Genomic DNA, 19884 nt, shown 5'->3' with positions numbered 1-19884 from the left:
CATTATGTTAATTGTATATATTGCAAGTGTATAATTTTGGGGGGCATTTTCCACATTCTTCTAGAATATTATAATAAGGGTCTGCCACCTTATTGCACCCCAACAATGGGATTTATATAGGCTTTTATTGAACACGTAGACTTCTGTAAGAGACTGTACGTTATTTATGAGGGGTGCCTGGAGAAAATTGGATCTCTCTGAAATGAAAATGGATGGCCATACATTCAGTAAAATATACTTTAACCCGACCCTCCTTGAACACTTAAAAAGATAGCAGAGAACATGCCTATCGTTTACCCTCACTCCTAGGACAGACCAGGGTTTCCCAAGAGCATCGTAGCACTAAGATCATCTTAACTCCATTGACACTAAATGGACGGAAGACTATCTTAGTGCTACAATGTTTTTGGGAAACCCAGCCCAGAGTGTTAGATTTCCACTTTTAGAAACTGTTCTTTGTTTTGTAAGCATTACATGGCAGAGTAGCCAGAAGGTTGTGGATGCGCAGACCATCGCGGACAAGGGTATGGGTGAAAAGATATCCATTATAATAAAAACACTGCATGAATCTATCATGTTATTAGCGATCCAATAATTTATTTTATTTTAGAAACGTATTTCATGCAATTCTGTCATTTGACATGACCGGAGACAAGTAGAATATTTTTAATACCACAACAGAGCATGACAATGAATGAGTGTATGCTGCAGCACCACAGACATTTTGATTTCTATGCAGGCTATTGTTAAAAAAGAGGATAGTCTAAGTTTGAAACAGTGCTAAAGTTGTCTATCAACTGTAAAAATTGAGAGCAACGGAACCAGTTACAACTAAAGTATCTGATCATCAATTAATTCAAGAAAAAGCTAGTTGTTGTTTAACACACAGCCGCGTATCATCAGGTACTGTAGGCCTATATGCCATTATAACGTTTTATTTTGGGAATCTATCATTTTGTAATGTATTATTTTTTATTCCATGATATTGCTGTTATAAAATAGATTTGTGTTGGCAGTGATTAGGGCATGGGAATATGAGAGCATCTGCTAGGCTACATTAACAAACTAGGCATGCATAGCTTACCGCATGATCCTCAAACCAAAGACTGGCCAAACTCGTGTAAAAGTGAATTCAAATGCACTGTAGAATGACTGACTGTATAGTCTAATAAGGCATTTTCTGTTTCATTATTATTTAATTCTAAGTAATTAATTTAATTTTATACAACCTTAATGCAACATTTATAGGCATGTTTTTGAAGTGCTGTTGTTGATGTGTTGCTGACATGCTGAGTGTTCCTGCCAGCCTGTAGAGTGTCACAAATGCTTCACAATTGATTTGTTAAATGGCAGACTATAGCCTTGAAATGAGAATAATATAGCCTAAATAATTCAGTTCCGTTCCTTCTTAGGCTACCTGGCTTGCTCCTGACTGATTTAGAGTTAGTATGTTGTTTAATAGCCTGCTGGAATGTCGACCGTCAATTGTGTAGTGACAAAATCACACATTACTTCCCAAGTAAAGTACATTTTTTGTCTCCTTGGCTACAAAAGGCTGTAGCGCAGCCTCTGAATGTCATAGAGACAAACCAAAGATACATCATATGCATCGGAGTCACGTCTTTACCTGGCATTTTTACAGCTTGTTTCTAGCTTAAAGCATTGCGGACTAAAATGTCGTTATAGATCACTTTATATAATCAGGTCCATTATTTATTTATTTTTGAATCTTAAACTAACAAGGGGTAGGCCTATGCTTTTATACATTTTCTTTAACAAAGACCACAATACCCTCACATTACCCCTCAATTTGAGCCCTGTTTTAAACTTAACACACCAAGCTCTTCACTGACACTGAGATATTTATGGAGTGCATGATGACTGAAGGAATTGGTTGACAAAATCTATGGATAGTAGACTATAATTTTATCTGTCAAACAGGTAAGCCTACCTTTTATTTATTGATATGACTAAATAGGCTCCCGCCCACTTGTTGTTAGTAGCCTAAAGTCTAATTAAAATGAAGATTGTTTAAATGAATTAGGCCTTCTCAAATTAGCCTACTTTCAGCACCCATTCGCTGTCCATCTCCACGGCTGCCCCTTCATAGTAATGTAAATTATGTAAATTACTTGAATATGGCTTATTGGGAGGTCAATATAACTCTTATAAATAATTTCATTATGGACAACGAAACATCAATAAAATCAATTATAGCAGTAGCAAGCTTACTTCCGGTCCTCCTTTTCATATTCGTGCTCTCACTCTTAAACTGAACAGGAAAGTAGTAGGCCTATTCCGCACGTAAAGCATATATTTAGCATTTTTGGGACAAATAAAACATTATTTTCTGAAGAAACCTTTGACTCACCTCCTGAAGTGCCACCGTAAACAGCACAACCATTGGTTAGGCAGCACAAAAGGGTTTACATCAGCAAGAGCAGGGGAAGGCCAGGGCTCATGATTGGGAATGTCTATCCATTGCAGTGTGTAATACAGTGTAGCCTAGTTTCATATACACCATCTCAGCAGTGTAAAAACTCGGGAAGGAAGTACATTTTTTTTTAAATATAACTTTGCCCTGCGCTTCTCCGTGCGTGATCTTCATATAGTCTAGGCCTATAGCCTATAGTATTACCTATGGATCATTTTATTGTGACCACACTAGGCACACTTGATATTGCGCGCTGAGCAGAGAATCATGGATGAGGGGCATCATCGGGCACACATTAGATACTATAATAAGCAACTCATTCTCAAACCGTGACCAATATGACATTTAATGAATTGCAAGTTGCATGACCCTCCCCTGGACTAAATAAAAAAATACTATATCCTCCCCCTGACTGAAACATAAAAAGCTTGACACTCCCCCATTTTCGTTCGGGTAACAATTGTGTACATTTAAACTGCTCCCTAAGCCTAATTGAAGCCATAAAAATGCCAATGTCCAACCATAACATATGATAATTATACAACAGAACAGATTAACAGGAATTACATTTACTCTCACGGGTGACTAAAAATAACTATCTGAAAGCCACGCCCCTACTAAACTACGCCTCCAGTCTTCTGATCTGACCTGCTGGGTCATATCTCAATATCCCAGCACCAATAACTCAACAACCTAACCTTGCTCTTTTTAATCCTTAAGAGTCTATTGACGCACCCGTGCATCAATCTAAGTAACGTAATAAAAAAATCCCTATCAAAATATGTCAGTTTAAGCTAGCATCTGCGGTGGAAAGTGGAAGGTGGCCGAGCTACAGCGGTGTTTGTCAGACCATGAGACATCCCAAAAATCGGTCTTCTCACGAAAACTCTATGGAAAGATGAGACTCTCACGAACACGATGGTGTTCTCTGTTTTGCTCTACAACCCCTACGAGAGTTACGGGACTCGTTTGAAGGTAAGTCATACAAATTCATGGAAGTATGGAGGTAGTTTTGTGCCAACAAAAATAAGGTGTTAAATATGTGTCCAAAAACAAAAATACTTCTATCTCCTAGATATAGGACAGACACTTCAAAACCTTTTTCCTTAAATTTTTTTTTAAAAGTCTTTTCAGACATTTATGAATGAGTTATTGAATGCATTTCTATGTGGCTAGACTTTTAAAGGTTAAAGAAAACAACCAAACTAAGTGACCCAACACCTGCAACCTAGCAGTTGGGTAAACCAAACAACCCAGCATTTTCTAGAGGGCAATCATTACCTGTGACTGTCGGAGCTGCACCAGCTGCAGTACATCCCGTTTGAGGCGGTAGTCCTTGGCTCTGGCGTCAGTGAACACGTAGATAAAGGAGCCTGGTAGGGAAACCTCCAGGGCCTTCTTTATGGCTCCTATACTCATCTCTGGACAGTCTCCACCTCCCTGAGAGAAGACAACACACAGACCACTGATCCAACGCAATCATTGAGGGCCTCAATAGGAACAGGAAATGCATCACTATGCATAGTCTAAAGACCTGTGCTGTATAGCCTAACCCTAATCCTATTTAGTTGAGAAACCTATACTGTATTGACTGTAGAGACTATTGGCGTTATATTCTAAGTAGTCTGCATATCTACATATCCTGTATAGCCCATACTCTTCCTGGTCTACAGATTGATATAAAGTATGTACAGCCTATCATATGGAGCCTGGCGGATGTTCTGGCAGAGATGGTATAGCTATAACGTTGTATCAGGCTTTGGTTCTGGTACACACTTGGACAAACAGCTCCTGCAGATCCTGCTGGAACTTCTTTGGGTCAGTGGTGATGGACACAGGGCCAATGTCTAGGAGAAAACATAATGTGGATGTTATTAACAGATCATCTAAAAAGCTAAGTCAGTTGCACTGAAAAATGATAGGGTGCTTGATGATCTACTATAAAAACTACAGGTCTTTCCTATTTTGTTTTTTAGCTCTTGGAACATAATCAAAATGAACATATTGGGAAAAGGATGTTGTAGTTGCCACATACAGTAATTCAAGTCCTCAGTCATCCATGATTTCTGGAGTTAATAGCTAAATGGAGGAACTACACTTATAATTTCAACAGCAGTTCATGCTGCTCAAATCCAATTAAAATGGTATTTGTCACATGCGCTGAATACAACTGGTGTAGCCTTTACTGTGAAATACTTGCTTACGAGCTCTTCCAAACAATGCACAAAAATAAAATACTAACATGAGGAATAAAATAAAATACACAAGAATAAAGCTATATACAGGGAGTACCAGTATCAGATCTATGTGCTTGGGTATGAGGTATTTGAGGTAGATATGTGCATGAAGGCAGGGTAAAGTGACTAGGCATCAGGATAGATAATAATAATAAGGTATTTGAGGTAGATACAGTTGAAGTCAGAAGTTTACATACACCTTAGCCAAACGCATTTAAACTCAGTTTTTCACAGTTTCTGACATTTAATCATAGTAAAAACTCCCTGTCTTAGGTCAGTTAGGATCACCACTTTATTTTAAGAATGTGAAATGTCAGAATAATAACAGAGAATGATTTATTTCAGCTTTTATTTATTTCATCACATTCCCAGTGGGTCAGAAATGCACATACACTCAATTAGTATTTGGTAGCATTGCCTTTAAATTGTTTAACTTGGGTCAAACGTTTTTGGGTAGCCATCCACAAGCTTCCCAAAATAAGTTGGATGAATTTTGGCTCATTCCTCCTGACAGAACTGGTGTAACTGAGTCAGGTTTGTAGGCCTCCTTGCTCGCACACGCTTTTTCAGTTCTGCCCACAGACTTTCTATAGGATTGAGGTCAGGAATTTGTGATGGCCACTCCAATACCTTGACTTTGTTGTACTTAAGCCATTTTGTCCCAACTTTGGAAATATGCTTGGGGTCATTGTCCATTTAGAAGACCCATTTGCAACCAAGCTTTAACTTCCTGACTGATGTCTTGAGATGTTGTTTCAATATATCCACATAATTTTCTTGCCTCATGATGCCATCTATTTTGTGAAGTGCACCAGTCCCCCCTGCAGCAAAGCACCCCCACAACATGATGCTGCCACCCCCGTTCTTCACAGTTGGGTTGGTGTTCTTCGGCTTGCAAACCTCCCCCTTTTCCTCCAAACATAACGATGGTCATCATGGCCAAACAGTTCTATTTTTGTTTCATCAGACCAGAGGACTTTTCTCTAAAAAGTACAATCTTTGTCCCCATGTGCAGTTGCAAACTGTAGTCTGGCTTTTTTATGGCAGTTTTGGAGCAGTGGTTTCTTTCTTGCTGAGCGGCCTTTCAGGTTATGTTGATATAGGACTCGTTTTACTGTGGATGTAGATACTTTTGTACCTGTTCCTCCAGCATCTTCACAAGGTCCTTTGCTGTTGTTCTGGGATTGACTTACACTTTTCGCACCAAAGTACGTTCATCTCTAGGAGACAGAATGTGTCTCCTTCCTGAGCGGTATGACGGCTGCATTGTCCCATGGTGCTTATACTTGCGCACTATTGTTTGTACAGATGAATGTGGTACCTTCAGGCATTTGGAAATTGTTCTCAAGGATGAACCAGACTTGTGGAGGTCTACAACTTTTTTTCTTAGGTCTTGGCTGATTTCTTTTGATTTTCCCATGATGTCAAGCTAAAAGGCAATGAGGTTGAAAGTAGGCCTTGAAATACATCCACAGGTACACCTCCAATTGACTCAAATGATGTCAATTAGCCTATCAGAAGATTCTAAAGCCATGACATCATTTTCCAGAATTTTCCAAGCTGTTTAAAAGCACAGTAAATGTAGTGTATGTAAACTTCTGAACCACTGGAATTGTGATACAGTGAATTATAAGTAAAGAAATCTGTCTGTAAACAATTGTTGGAATAATTACTTGTGTCATGCACAAAGTAGATGTACTAACCAACTTGACAAAACTATAGTTTGTTAACAAGAAATTTGTGGAGTGGTTGAAAAACAAGTTTTAATGACTCCAACATAAGTGTATGTAAACTTCCGACTTCAACTGTATATACATGAAGGCAGGGTAAAGTGACTAGGCATCAGGATAGATAATAATATTAAGTTATTTAAGGTAGATATGTACATGAAGGCAGGGTAAAGTGACTAGGCATCAGGATAGATAATAATATTAAGTTATTTAAGGTAGATATGTACATGAAGGCAGGGTAAAGTGACTAGGCATCAGGATAGATAATAATATTAAGTTATTTAAGGTAGATATGTACATGAAGGCAGGGTAAAGTGACAAGGCATCAGGATAGATAATAATAGTAAGTCATTTAAGGTTGATATGTACATGAAGGCAGGGTAAAGTGACTAGGCATCAGGATAGATAATAATAGTAAGTCATTTAAGGTTGATATGTATATGAAGGCAGGGTAAAGTGACAAGGCATCAGGATAGATAATAATAGTAAGTCATTTAAGGTTGATATGTATATGAAGGCAGGGTAAAGTGACTAGGCATCAGGATAGATAATAATATTAAGTTATTTAAGGTAGATATGTACATGAAGGCAGGGTAAAGTGACTAGGCATCAGGATATATAATAATATTAAGTTATTTAAGGTAGATATGTACATGAAGGCAGGGTAAAGTGACAAGGCATCAGGATAGATAATAATATTAAGTTATTTAAGGTAGATATGTACATGAAGGCAGGGTAAAGTGACTAGGCATCAGGATAGATAATAATAGTAAGTCATTTAAGGTTGATATGTACATGAAGGCAGGGTAAAGTGACAAGGCATCAGGATAGATAATAATATTAAGTTATTTAAGGTAGATATGTACATGAAGGCAGGGTAAAGTGACTAGGCATCAGGATAGATAATAATAGTAAGTCATTTAAGGTTGATATGTACATGAAGGCAGGGTAAAGTGACTAGGCATCAGGATAGATAATAATATTAAGTTATTTAAGGTAGATATGTACATGAAGGCAGGGTAAAGTGACTAGGCATCAGGATATATAATAATATTAAGTTATTTAAGGTAGATATGTACATGAAGGCAGGGCAAAGTGACTAGGCATCAGGATAGATAATAATATTAAGTTATTTAAGGTAGATATGTACATGAAGGCAGGGTAAAGTGACTAGGCATCAGGATATATAATAATATTAAGTTATTTAAGGTAGATATGTACATGAAGGCAGGGTAAAGTGACTAGACATCAGGATAGATAATAATACGATTAAAATAAAGAACAGAGTAGCAGCAGCAAATTATGTGTAAAAGTGTGTGTGCCAATGTGTGTTTGTGTGTGTGTGTGTGTGTGTGTGTGTGTGTGTGTGTGTGTGTGTGTGTGTGTGTGATGTGTATGTATGTGTGTTTGTGTTGTGTTGACTGTGACTGTGTATATGCTTTGCGTAGGGTCAGTGCAAGATAGAATCATTGCAGATAGTTTGGGTACCATTAATTGACTATTTAGCACTGGCTATTTAGCAGTCTTATGGCTTGGGGGTAGAAGCTGTTTCAAAGCCTGTTGGTCTGCGAGGCAATGCTCAGGTACCATTTGCTGGACGGTAGCAGAGTGAACAGTCTATGGCTTTGGTGGCTGGAGTTTTAGAAAATGTTTCAAGCCTTTCTCTGACACCACCTGACATAAAGGTCCTGGATGGCAGGGAGCTCGGCCCCAGTAATGTATTGGGCTGTCTGCACCAGCCTCTGTAGCACTTTGAGGTCAAGGGCGGTGCATTTGCCATACCGAACGGTGATGCAGCCAGTCAAGATGCTCTTGATGGTTCAGCTATAGAACTTTTTGAGGATCTGAGGGCCTATGCCAGTAAGAATGGTATACCACAGCTATGACCAAAAATGAATTTTTACCTTTTTAATTACATTGGTAACCAGTTTATAACAGCAATAAGGTACCCCAGGGGTTTGTGGTATATGGCTAATATACCACGGCTAACAGCTGTATCCAGGCACTCCGCGTTGTGTCGTGCTTAAGAACAGCCCTTAGCCATGGTATATTGGCCATATACCACACCCCCTTGTGCCTTATTGCTTAAATATAGCATGTCTGTGGTGGTATTGCGCCATCTCTTCAAAATGCCCATGATGACTGAGTAATCATTAGTTGTGTTTAGTGCTGAAGTCAGCACTCTCTGTTGGGTAACCTGAACCTCTCTCATACTGCAGTGGACCCCAACGTGACTAATAACAGCCTGTTAAGATCTGACACTTATTTGGAATCCTTCAGGGGCTGGTCGATGGAGCAGTAAACATTAATCAACACACAGAGAATATATTGTCTGTCATATAGAATAGCTTGCCATATAGAACAGTCTTTTACTCTAGAGTGAGGGAGAGGCCCGTAGATTGGGTTAGGGGCAGTGTGGGTGTGTTTGTGTGTGTTTGTGTGTGTGTGTGTGTGTGTGTGTGTGCTTCAAGCTTTGCCATCACATTTCTTACCAAATATAACTATTAGACATTGATAATACGTGGGCATGTCAGACTGCCAGACTACCTGGTGAGTATTTATTGATCCCTCTCTCTCCCTCTGTCATTTTTCTGTCAGGCTTTTTAAGGCTTTGTCCCCACTTCAGTCATAAGCGCCCATACAACATAGACACTGTCACGCCTCTTTGTCACCCTGTTTCTTTGCACTCTCAGGAGGCTTACAAAGTCCCCAAGGGCACACTAAATTAAACACAGATAAAATATGTGGCGTTAGTGTAGCTAGCCGAGCACACCATCCCCTTCTCAGCCTCCAGCCCTTCCACCCAGGGTTGGTTACTGGGGCTGGTAGGCTTTCCGGAGGGGTGGATGGGGGTGATTGGGGTAATTACACACAAGCAGACAGCATATGCTTCTCATCAGGGCTCAAACACCCTCCCCCATTAGGGCACTCTCTTTTTTTCAAGCTCCAGCTTTCCCATAGAGGTTGAGTGGAAGAGGGACGCTTGGGGACTCATCCTATACTTGTATTTTTGGCCAAAGCATAAATAAATAAAAAACTGTTTTAAAAAAACCCACCTTAAATTTGTATCTTAAACAGAAGTTTTAAAAATGCTTGCTATTTCCTCATAGAGGATGATGTCATCCGCCTGAAGAAGTTGAGCTGGCCCATCACTCCTATTGTAATTAATTATGTCATATTTCATAGAAATCTGGAAACACTGGACAGTTCCTTTAATGTTTGATCTGATTGAGGCCTTATTGTTTAATGTCAATTGTTTAATGTAAATAATGTATGCCTATTGTCATTTGTTTTTTCAAAAATGCTAAATGTCTTACTCTTGTAAGAAATAATTAGGGTTATGCAACTTTTCATAATTTTTTTTACCTGGGTCATGAAATGGCACGAGGACAAAGTTTTTGATGGGTCTTGTCCTCCGGTTGAGGGTCTTTTCCAGGATCCGAGAGGCACCATCTATCACCTGTTTGAGGTCGTCATACATTGAGCCAGTAACATCGAACACAAATGCCAGGGTTGAAGCGCTGTCACTGTCCATGGAATCAAAGTGCTCCTGGCCACCCTCAACTCGCGGGTCGGTCAGGACTTTGTGCCCGCAAATAAAGAGCGCCAAGACAAGGCACTTCAACATAATACCGGTCATTCTCAATTTACTGCATCTGTGTTTGATTTCATAAATGTAACAAACCAGTTAAAACACTAACACATAAAAAAAATACGTTTTGGCGCATCCCCCCCAAAAATGTATCTATAGAAATCGAATTATTCCCAAAGACAACCAATGAAAAATGTTGCGCCTCAACTGAAATAGCCTACATGTAGATCTAGACTAGATGGTGTAGCACGTTATTTCGTCCCGAGTAACATCCATGTACAAAAATTTGGACAGATTGAAGAAAGCAGCTCCTCTGGAGAAATGGTAGTGTATGCTGAGCGCTCGGAACGGGGGCAGGGATGGGTGTTAAAAGGGTCCTGAATAGGAACAAGCATATTTTTTTGTGTAACTTGACCCGGCTATCACTTCCAGCCCAACCCCATCCACATTCTCCTGGCCGGGTACTCACGGCTGGATCCGGTCAACCTTATGCCAAGCTAGAGGTGCAATTGTGCACGACTTTTAAGCAATTTTACAGTGGAGAATAATTGTTTTCACGACTCAGCATTGTCGAAATGGCTTGAGCTTTATTATAACAGCAGTGTTTATGTTTAGCTGGCATATCACGGACCTTGCATCCCCTAACGGGGGTCCACAGGCTCTGAGGCCCCCCCCAGAAAAAAATATATACAAAAATATAATAATATAATCAGGGAGTTGGTCAACCATGGTGTGTAAAATTATTTATTTGAAGAATTTATCTGCACTGTATGTTTGTTAGCTTGCAAGCCAGCCAGAGGAATGATTTGTTTAATTTTACAAATTAACTGCTAATATGCCAACATTCCATTCAAACAAAGCAGTCAATCCACAGCCATACACTGACTGAAATCAGTAGATGATAGGATTTAAAATATTGTAAACGCACTGGTATTGTATCATGTAATAGCACTCAGCTTTCCAAGAAACAAAACATTTAGACATTTATGGTCTGTTTACATATATTATAGAGGCTATTTATACAGAAAATGTGTACAAATCCTGTATAAACTGTATTTAGTATTATATGACAATATTGTAGGTTAACAATAATTAAATTACACAATTTCTGATACATGCCTTTGTTTTATTTTCCTGCATTAGAAAAATCAGGATTATGCCTCTAGTGCCATTCATTCCAATTAAACTGGTTTTGATTTCTCCCTGACCGATATGGCTGCCATTTTCACCCCATTTTGGAAATTTGAAGGTTTATAACATAGCCCTTCTAGTAATTTAATAGGATCTCTATGGTTGCTCCCCCCTCCCCAGGTAAGATATGAACACATCATAAGACATGTAAAAAAAAATGGAATAACAGGAAATCAGTTGTAAAACTGCAACCTTTTCTCTCAGCAGCATTGCAAAACGTGTAGAATAGCAGAAAAATAGCTTTAAAAATGCATGAATTCTCCCAGCCTCATTCCAAAATGAATAGAATAGTATGAGATTAGCTACTGTATAAAACTGTATATTTTCCTCTCTGCCCCATGGCAATATGTGTAGAATTGCAGGAAATTAGCTTTAAAGTGCCAAATTTTCTCAGCCTCATTGCAAAATGTGTAGAATAGCATGAGATTAGTTGTCTCTGGAAAAAAAGACACCAAAATATATGTATATATAAATATGTATAGAAATATATCCCGCTGGTGCATAAATGGAGTCGGTGGCTTGACATGAGACAGAAATGCCAGATGCTTTTTCAGAGGAAAGGCTGAGGAAGCCAAGCGTCCCTTTCTCGTCGGATTACAGATCCTGATAAGAACGGATACTTCAATTACATCACATGGTGAGGCAGTCGCTCTCAGGGATTTATGTATTTTAAGATTTCTTACTGAGTTTTATTTGAGCGCAAAGAAGTGTCAAGCCATGCAAGCCAAGAGATTGATGCAGCATATCGGACGTTTGGCGAGGAGAGAAGGCAACCATACAAGAGGAAGGAAAGGGTCTGCTAGAATGAAAACATTTTATTGACCCCAAAAAAGAACCATTGGTGTCAGAGACAGGAAATAACCTTTCCTCAAGAAATTGACAGAGACTTTAGAGTCACACTTTTGTGCCTAAAGGAATCATGATTTCAGTCTCCTATTCCACAATTCTGCTTACCCAAGAAAGCATATCAAAGACAAAAAATACCTTTTATGGGATGCTGCTGCAACACCAATGCCAGAACACAATGAATTAAAGATGTTTACTGCAATGATAAAGAAATGTTCTCCTTCTAAACCAACCAGGTCATTATTTAGACTTACTGTATGAGCTTGGCCCACTTTGGTCCCCCTTTGGCATGTAGTAACTCCAGTTCTAATGGCTCTTATATCTCCTGCATCCAGACCAGTTGGATAAGAATGGACAGACAATGTTAAACAGATTAATAGCCCAGTGGAACTTGCTGAGGGCCTGGCTAGCCTCTACCCAGCCACTATGAGTTTTTCAACCGCACAGGGATGGCACATATCAGACACCAAGAAAATCTCACTACTTCTTAATGGTCTCTTCTAAGTGTGCTGTAGGAATACTTGAAGTTAGGTCAGGACATAAAAACTTACACTGCAAACCTATGGTGTAGCAGTAGATTATGGATTTGAAGTAGAAAGCAACACTAAGGCCTGTCTTTACTCATATCTACAGTATGAACTGTCTTAAAGCACTGTTTAATGAACAAGTTACAGTCAATGTAATCCTTAATTCATTATAACAGGGTAATTCATGTTTAAGTTGAACAAAAGTCTGAATCTCCATTGAACAATTACTTCAACCTTTTTCTGGCTGAGTTTTGTTCCTGTATCCCTTTTGAATAAAAGAGTATTTGAGGGAACCGAGACACCATTTCGGAAACAAGTTGAGTTTAGAGAGCTTTGAGGTTGAATTTACAAAAACAGAATTTCAATCACACAGAATGTAAAGGCAGCCATTTAAAGGTCCACTATGCAGAAATCGCTCCGGCATTTCCTGGTTGCTAAAATTGTAATAGTTCGCCTAATTTCAGTTTATGTGACAAAACAAGCAAGTATAGTGTAGAGAATCATCATACCATCTAAACCGCTGTAAAATATATTTTCAATAACCCAAAATATTGTATTTTCAGGTGTTTGAAGATGGTGTACAAAACCGAAAGTAAAAGATGCGAAAACGAAACTTACGAACAGGAAGCATAGAAATAGCGCACATAGAACAGGTCTACAGCTTCTTAGACTTAATTTCAATGGGAATAACAGGTCTATAACTCACAATTTGGTCAGGTCGCCCAAAAAGTTACATTTTGCAGATTTAAAATGCATTTTACTCTGTGCTCTGTGTTGTTCAATGTAAATGACAGCACAGGGGAAAATTATCTTTATCACTTGAGTAAGGCTAAATCAGTGAAGCTGACAAATGCCTAATGTTAAGACTGAAATGACCGAGACTGAACGGGAAAAGGCATCATCACATGCTGGGATTTATGGCTTCTGTTGAACACACAGGACAGGTTCAAACAGACAGCCTGCAAAAAGCTTTACAACGAGAATGTATGTCTGTTTGTTCTCAATAGCTGAAGCCTTGTGTATACACAGGGTGGAGTAAGACGACGTCAAAGGAAATAATGAGCCTCAGTTGAGATATGTCAACTGTGAGGAATTACACTGTGTAGCTTGATCGTGTCATTCAGGATGTGGCATTGAGACATTACAGTGCCTTGACAGTAGTGCTGATGGGAAACGGAACATACATCCAACACAATAGGAGGCACATAACCCAAACATAATAATTTAAGCCTTACAAATGAAAGCCCCTCCCTGAACACTTACTCCTCAAATAAAAATATAAAAGAAAACAAAGGAAGCGGTTTGTGCAGGAAGCAGGATGAAAATAAGCATTCCATTAATTAAAACTGATTAAAAAACGATTAAGCTTAATTTCATGTTAATGAACAGCACTCCAACAAACGCAGCAAAGCAACACATAATAACAAGACTATTTATAGTATATCCTATATACATGGATTTATAAATAAGTTGATCTCCCTCAACACTCAAAAACAATCAGTGCCTGCTGATGTCTCCTGCTGTAGTCTTTCAGGTAGCCACGTGACAGCTCTCCACGTGTCAGTCACACCACTCTGACTCTGTAGAGCGCCGTTCACAGTTCACACACACCTCAAAGGGTATCCTCCAGCACAGTCCACAAGGAAAAACAACTGCCTTGCTTGTAAGTATAAGTTCAGTGTATATTCCCCTCTTGTCCTTTTTTATTTTACATTTTTGTATATCAGAGGGCTCAGAGTTGTTTTCTATGCTTAGAGTGCAGATGAATATGTGCAATTGACGGCAGCAGTATTACACAAGTCCTTGTCTTTCTCCTCACCCCACGTCTCCTTCTGGATAGTGCATGGAGGGATGTTGATGCTTGTAGATGCTTTTTTCTCATAGCAGGTGTGATGGCACTATGTTGGACTCATCTGCGAATCTGTAATAATAATCACCATTGAGTTCAATGTGGCAACGAAATCAGACATGGACACAAACAGTGCAAGATCCTATTGACAAAAGAGACACAGAACTAACAAGTAAATGCAGTGCTACTTTAAACCCAAGCTGTCCCATGTATGTGTCTATATTGAGCTGAAACACACTATCACATGTTGAGCAGAACGTCAGCTACAGCAATACTGGGCTGTGGAATACATTAGACAGAGGGGAGGAGAGACCAGCTAACTGCCCTTTCTCCTCTCTGAGCACTGCATGGCTGTTTCATTGCCAGCAATCAGCAGAGGGCACTTGAATAATGCATAAGGACAAACTGTGGTCTGACAATGGCGGCTTTGCATTGTTTTCAGACCGAGTCTCTGACCTCTATACTATACTGCACTTCGTAAACTGTAGTATTCTCAATAACACACATTGTCATCCTCAAACAGATCAATTGACCACACAATTATTTGTTTATCTTATTATAAAACATGATTTTGATTATATGTACAACCTTATGACATTTCCACCACTGGGGTATTGAATTCAATGCTGCATGATCACTGCTCCACTCACCTTTAAACACTTTAGGCCCTATACCAGCCCATCGTACAGTGACAGTGCCTGCACAATGGAGGGGTCTGCCTTGGAACCCTCCTGAAACTCCTGCAGGGTCAACTTGCCATCAGCATTCTGGAATAAGAACACAGGAGAAGATATAGTACAACGGAACAGCATCTCCATCGCAGATCAGGCTGCTTTTACTCTATCTTACCAGCAGGGGGCAAACAAATCATGATTGTTTTATTTTACCTTTATAGGCAAGTCAGTTAAGAACAAATTCTTATTTACAATGACGGCCTACCCCGGCCAAACCCTCCCCTAACCCGGACGACGCTGGACCAATGCGCACCGCCCTATGAGACTCCCGATCACGGCCGGTTGTCATACAGCCCGGGACCGAACCCGGGTCTGTAGTGACGCCTCTAGCACTGCGATGCAATGCCTTAGACCACTGCGCCACTCGGTCCCCATTAATGTAATATACCAGGGTCTTTTCTACATGGCTTGGCTGATCTAGTTCAGTGCACTTGAATGGTCAGCTCACTTCCCTCCGCCCATACAAATGACTGAGCACTGCTGCTGTGCTCTGAAGCCAGTCCTATAGGCTGATCCTTGCACTGGGTATGGAACTGACAAACATGCCCAAGCAGGCTCCATCTCATCGTTCACTGAGCCAAGGACGTGGAGGGCCTGAGTGAGCTGAGTGGGCATTAGCACTGGGCTGTGGTGGTGGAGGGGATATCTGTGGTGTTTATAGACTGCAGGAATTGTTAGTGATGCTGGGATGGCTACGGCTAAGAGGTCTAAACTCTAGACGGCCCGCCTCACTGCACTACAGCACAGGGACACAGTAGGAACACAATACACATGCTATTTTCTGTGGAGTTGCTAGTCAGCTCATTACAATAGTACCGCCACTGACTTGAGAAACAAAGTGATCTATAAGTTGTACAACTAAGAGCAAAATAGCTACCAACAAACCAGAGGTCAATAAATAGCTACATAATTCTACCATAACCCATGGTGGTGGTTTTGGGTTACTACAGTGTTTTATTTGTGGAATAGAGATATACCTTGTCCATCATGGAAAAAATACGGTCCACTCTCTTCTCAGGTGTATTCTCTTCTTCTGGTAACTCTACAGTGTTCCCCTGGAACACAAAGGCAAATATATTGTCTTGCAATATTTCAGGTCAATGTAAAATACTGTATGTGAATTCTACCATTAGCCTTTTTGACACTAGAACATTTTGGTATTGTATAACTTACCACCATCAGATATATGGCATCTACGATGTTTAACATCTCATCTCGTGTGACGTAGCCATCGTTATCAAGATCATACAATTTGAAAGCCCCTAAATACAGCAAAAAAAAAACAGATGGTGAAGGCCCAGTACTGACTGTAAATAAAGTTGTTTTGGGATTGTGTACAGGTAGATGGGGATGGATGAATGTATGTAGCCTTGACCTTTTACTAAGGTATTAAACATGAGTGGCTGTATGTGGGGGAGTGGAGTGGGATGAGGGTTCTGAGATAGAATGAACAAGTAAATGTAAAAACGAGGCATATAAAATTCAAATAATGCAAGAGACTTCAAAAGGCTAATTTCTCACAGAGTCAGAACAATTTCTCCCAAATCTTTTCTAAAGGTAATCCAAACCCAGGGCCCACATCGTAGGCAACACCATTGAACTTGGTGCACGACAATACTTAACAATCTCTTATTTGTAGTCTTCTGTGAGCCTGTCAGTCTTTTTGTTCTGTACATGCATAACAATACGATCACAAAGACTCAGATCCTGTCACTGAAATGTCAAAGTGCACTGCCTGATGTGAAGGGGTCATCTCTCCTTACATCTGAGCTTCTCATCCAGTGTCCCCCGCGAAGTCACCGACAGGGCCTGGATGAACTCTGAAAACTCTATGTGTCCGTCCTATTCAAAAACAGAGAGGGGGGGGGGGGTGTTAGACACAAGACAAATATCTTCTTTCACACTAACTCCCCAAAACACTTTGTTTGGTCTACTGCTGAAAAGTGGGTCAGGCTTGTGCTCCATGTCTGCTGCTATTTCTGCTTTGCACCTGGCTCTCCCTGAGGCTAAAGCATGTCAACTCTGGTCATTAGCAAGATGGATGCATGCTGCCAGGTACACTATATATATAAAAGTGTGGACACCCCTTCAAATTAGTGGATTCGGCTGTTATAGCCACACCTGTTGCTGACAGGTGTCTAAAATCGAGCTGACCATGCAATCTCTATAGACAAACACTTTCAGTAGAATGGCCTTACTGAAGAGCTGTGACATTCAATGTGGCACCGTCATAGGATGCTACCTTTCCAACAAGTCAGTTCATCAAATGTCTGCCCTGTTAAAGCTGCCTCGTTCAACTGTAAGTCCTGTTATTGTGAAGTGGAAACGTCTAGGAGCAACAACGGTTCAGCTGCAAAGTGGTAGGCCACACAAGCTCACAGAATGGGATCGCTGAGTGCTGAAGCGCGTAGCGCATAAAAACATCTGTCCTCGGTTGCAACACTCACTACCGAAACTGCCTCTGGAAGCAACGTCAGCACAAGAACTGTTCGTCGGGAGCTTCATGAAATGGGTTTCCATGACCGAGCAGCCGCACATAAGCCTAAGATCACCATGCGCAATGCCAAGCGTCGACTGGAGTGGTGTAAAGCTTGCCGCATTGGACTCTGGAGCAGTGGGAACACGTTCTCTGGAGTGTTGAATCATGCTTCACCATCTGACTGGTGGAGGAGAAATAATGGTCTGGGGCTGTTTTCATGGTTCGGGATAGGACCCTTAGTTCCAGTGAAGGGAAATCTTAACGCTACAGTATACAATGACGTTCTAGATAATTCTGTGCTTCTAACTTTGTGGAAACCATTTGGGGAAGGCCCTTTCCTGTTTTAGCATGACAATGCCCCCGTGCACAAAGTGAGGTCCATACAGAAATGTTTTTTCGAGATCGGTGTGGAAGAACTTGACTGGCCTGCACAGAGCCCTGACTTCAACCCCATTGAACACCATTGGGATGAATTGTAATGCCGACTGCGAGCCAGGCCTAATCGCCCAACATCAGTGCCCGACCTCACTAATGCTCTCGTGGCTGAATGGAAGCAAGTTCCCGCAGCAATGTTACAACATTCAGTGGAAAGCCTTCCCAGAAGAGTGGAGGCTGTTATAGTAGCAAAGGGGGGGACCAACTTCATATTAATGCCCATGATTTTGGAATGAGATGTTCGATGAGCAGGTGTCCACATACTTTTGGTAAGATCTTTTGGTAGCCTAACTACAGACGGATCAGAATATACTATTTGCAACAGAAACCATTTGCTTTTCCAAACTTTGTTTTCCCCGCGATTGTATTTTAAAATATTGCGAAACAATCAGCTGCTTGATATTTTCCAAAAATTTGCCAAAATGCAGCGAGCATCCTGACTGTATGCGCTTGTGATTACATACAATAGACAGCAATGCCTGCTACTACATGATAGTGAGAAGAGGGGAACAAAATATTTATTTTGAAGATACCAGTAGACCTTTTCTGATTTAATTTTCAAGAGATACTGATGTAGGCAAAATTACATCCTAGGTTATATACCCCAGACCTGAGCCAGGCCTGCTAAAGGAGAGATATGGGATCTGAGACCCAAGAAAAGCATTTAAAAACTCTCAGACTGATTCTATCTCCACCAGACAAGGGACCAGCCAGCCAGCCAGCTGTTGTAAAACAGACATAGAACTGAAAAATTACACTGATTACAAATACTATTAGAACCAATGCATTCTCTCTAACGACAGGGTGCTTAGCACAAACTAAACTCATACATAAACATCAGAACCAGTGCGTGGCTATGGCCGCCAGGGGTCATCGACCAGCCTGCGAGGGCTGCTCTTAACAACACAACAGATGACCTTGATAACTAAACGAGGATGCTGCTTTATGAATGATTAATATTGAATATTGATAACATAATGCCAGGCCGAGCTAGCGTGTTTCATTAACAAGCCACACACTCACACAACGTTTGGGGTTCCTCTCAAAGCCTACAGACCATGGGGATGAAACAAGAATTGCAATGCCTTGTTGTGAATCACAAAAACCTTTGTTCAAAGTCCATTTCCCTCTCATTTCCAGGAACCTCTGACATGTGCTTTGTCAACCCATCTCACCTCTGATTGACCCCATAAAAGGGACCCTTTCTGCGCTCAGATTCCACTTCTGATTAGAGACTGTTACACAGTGCTATGACCCTCAAGGCACCACAGAGACTGGAAACTGTTAGATAATCACAGATTTATCTCACCCATCTACCAGAAACAGCATCCTAAACCTTTTTACTATACAGTATGTAAGCATTTACTCCTCTAACATGACAGTGACTGAAAATGGAATTAAAATCACAGAAAAAGCACATGTAATTGTATGGAGGTACAAATAATAAAAAAACAAAAACCTTGTTTTCATCAAAGACGTTGAAGACAAAAGAAGCAAACTTGGTGGGGTCACCAAAAGGGAAGAACTGCTTGTAGATCTTTTGAAAGCCCACAGCATCCAGCTGACCACTTGGACAGTCCTTTATAAAGCCTTTGTACCTGCAGGAGATGATGATGATGATGATAGAGGAAGGCAAAGAGAACACAAGAGAAAGTTAACATGATAGGGATACAATTAGCCTATTGAATATAATATGACATTGTTCAATAACACTGAGCTTCAGATGCAGCTCTTCACAGGCAAGCAGCATTGATCTAGTTTAAAACAGCATGTTGTATAAAAAGGTTTAACCCAAAGCTATTTATCTTGCTAGGAGATAAGATAATGTCT

The 19884-nt window shown here is 40.3% G+C and overlaps 2 protein-coding genes across 3 annotated transcripts in view; both read right to left on the bottom strand.

Annotated features, from left to right (window-relative positions):
• The window catches only part of LOC115200051 (hemicentin-1-like), a 78815-nt gene extending 68388 nt beyond the window's left edge, over window positions 1-10427 (bottom strand). Inside the window, exons 1-3 of the mRNA XM_029762737.1 lie at window positions 9768-10427; window positions 4211-4281; window positions 3716-3874 (exon numbers count right to left, since the gene is read on the bottom strand). Coding sequence (XP_029618597.1) covers window positions 3716-3874; window positions 4211-4281; window positions 9768-10041 — 504 coding nt within the window. The 5' untranslated portion in view covers window positions 10042-10427. The remainder of the gene's footprint in view (window positions 1-3715; window positions 3875-4210; window positions 4282-9767) is intronic.
• Window positions 10428-13451: 3024 nt separating this feature from the next.
• Window positions 13452-19884, bottom strand: part of LOC115200050 (neuronal calcium sensor 1) — a 40937-nt gene continuing 34504 nt past the window's right edge. For both annotated transcript variants that reach the window (XM_029762736.1, XM_029762735.1), the window contains 6 exons: window positions 19514-19652; window positions 16904-16982; window positions 16314-16402; window positions 16118-16195; window positions 15057-15173; window positions 13452-14478 (listed from right to left, as the gene is read on the bottom strand). In XM_029762736.1, coding sequence (XP_029618596.1) covers window positions 15075-15173; window positions 16118-16195; window positions 16314-16402; window positions 16904-16982; window positions 19514-19652 — 484 coding nt within the window. In that variant the 3' untranslated portion in view covers window positions 13452-14478; window positions 15057-15074. The remainder of the gene's footprint in view (window positions 14479-15056; window positions 15174-16117; window positions 16196-16313; window positions 16403-16903; window positions 16983-19513; window positions 19653-19884) is intronic.

Source organism: Salmo trutta, chromosome 9 (genome assembly GCF_901001165.1).
Source record: "Salmo trutta chromosome 9, fSalTru1.1, whole genome shotgun sequence".
NCBI lineage: Eukaryota > Metazoa > Chordata > Actinopteri > Salmoniformes > Salmonidae > Salmo > Salmo trutta.
The sequence above is the reverse complement of the archived record's forward strand: the minus strand, read 5'-3'. Positions and strand labels throughout refer to the sequence as shown.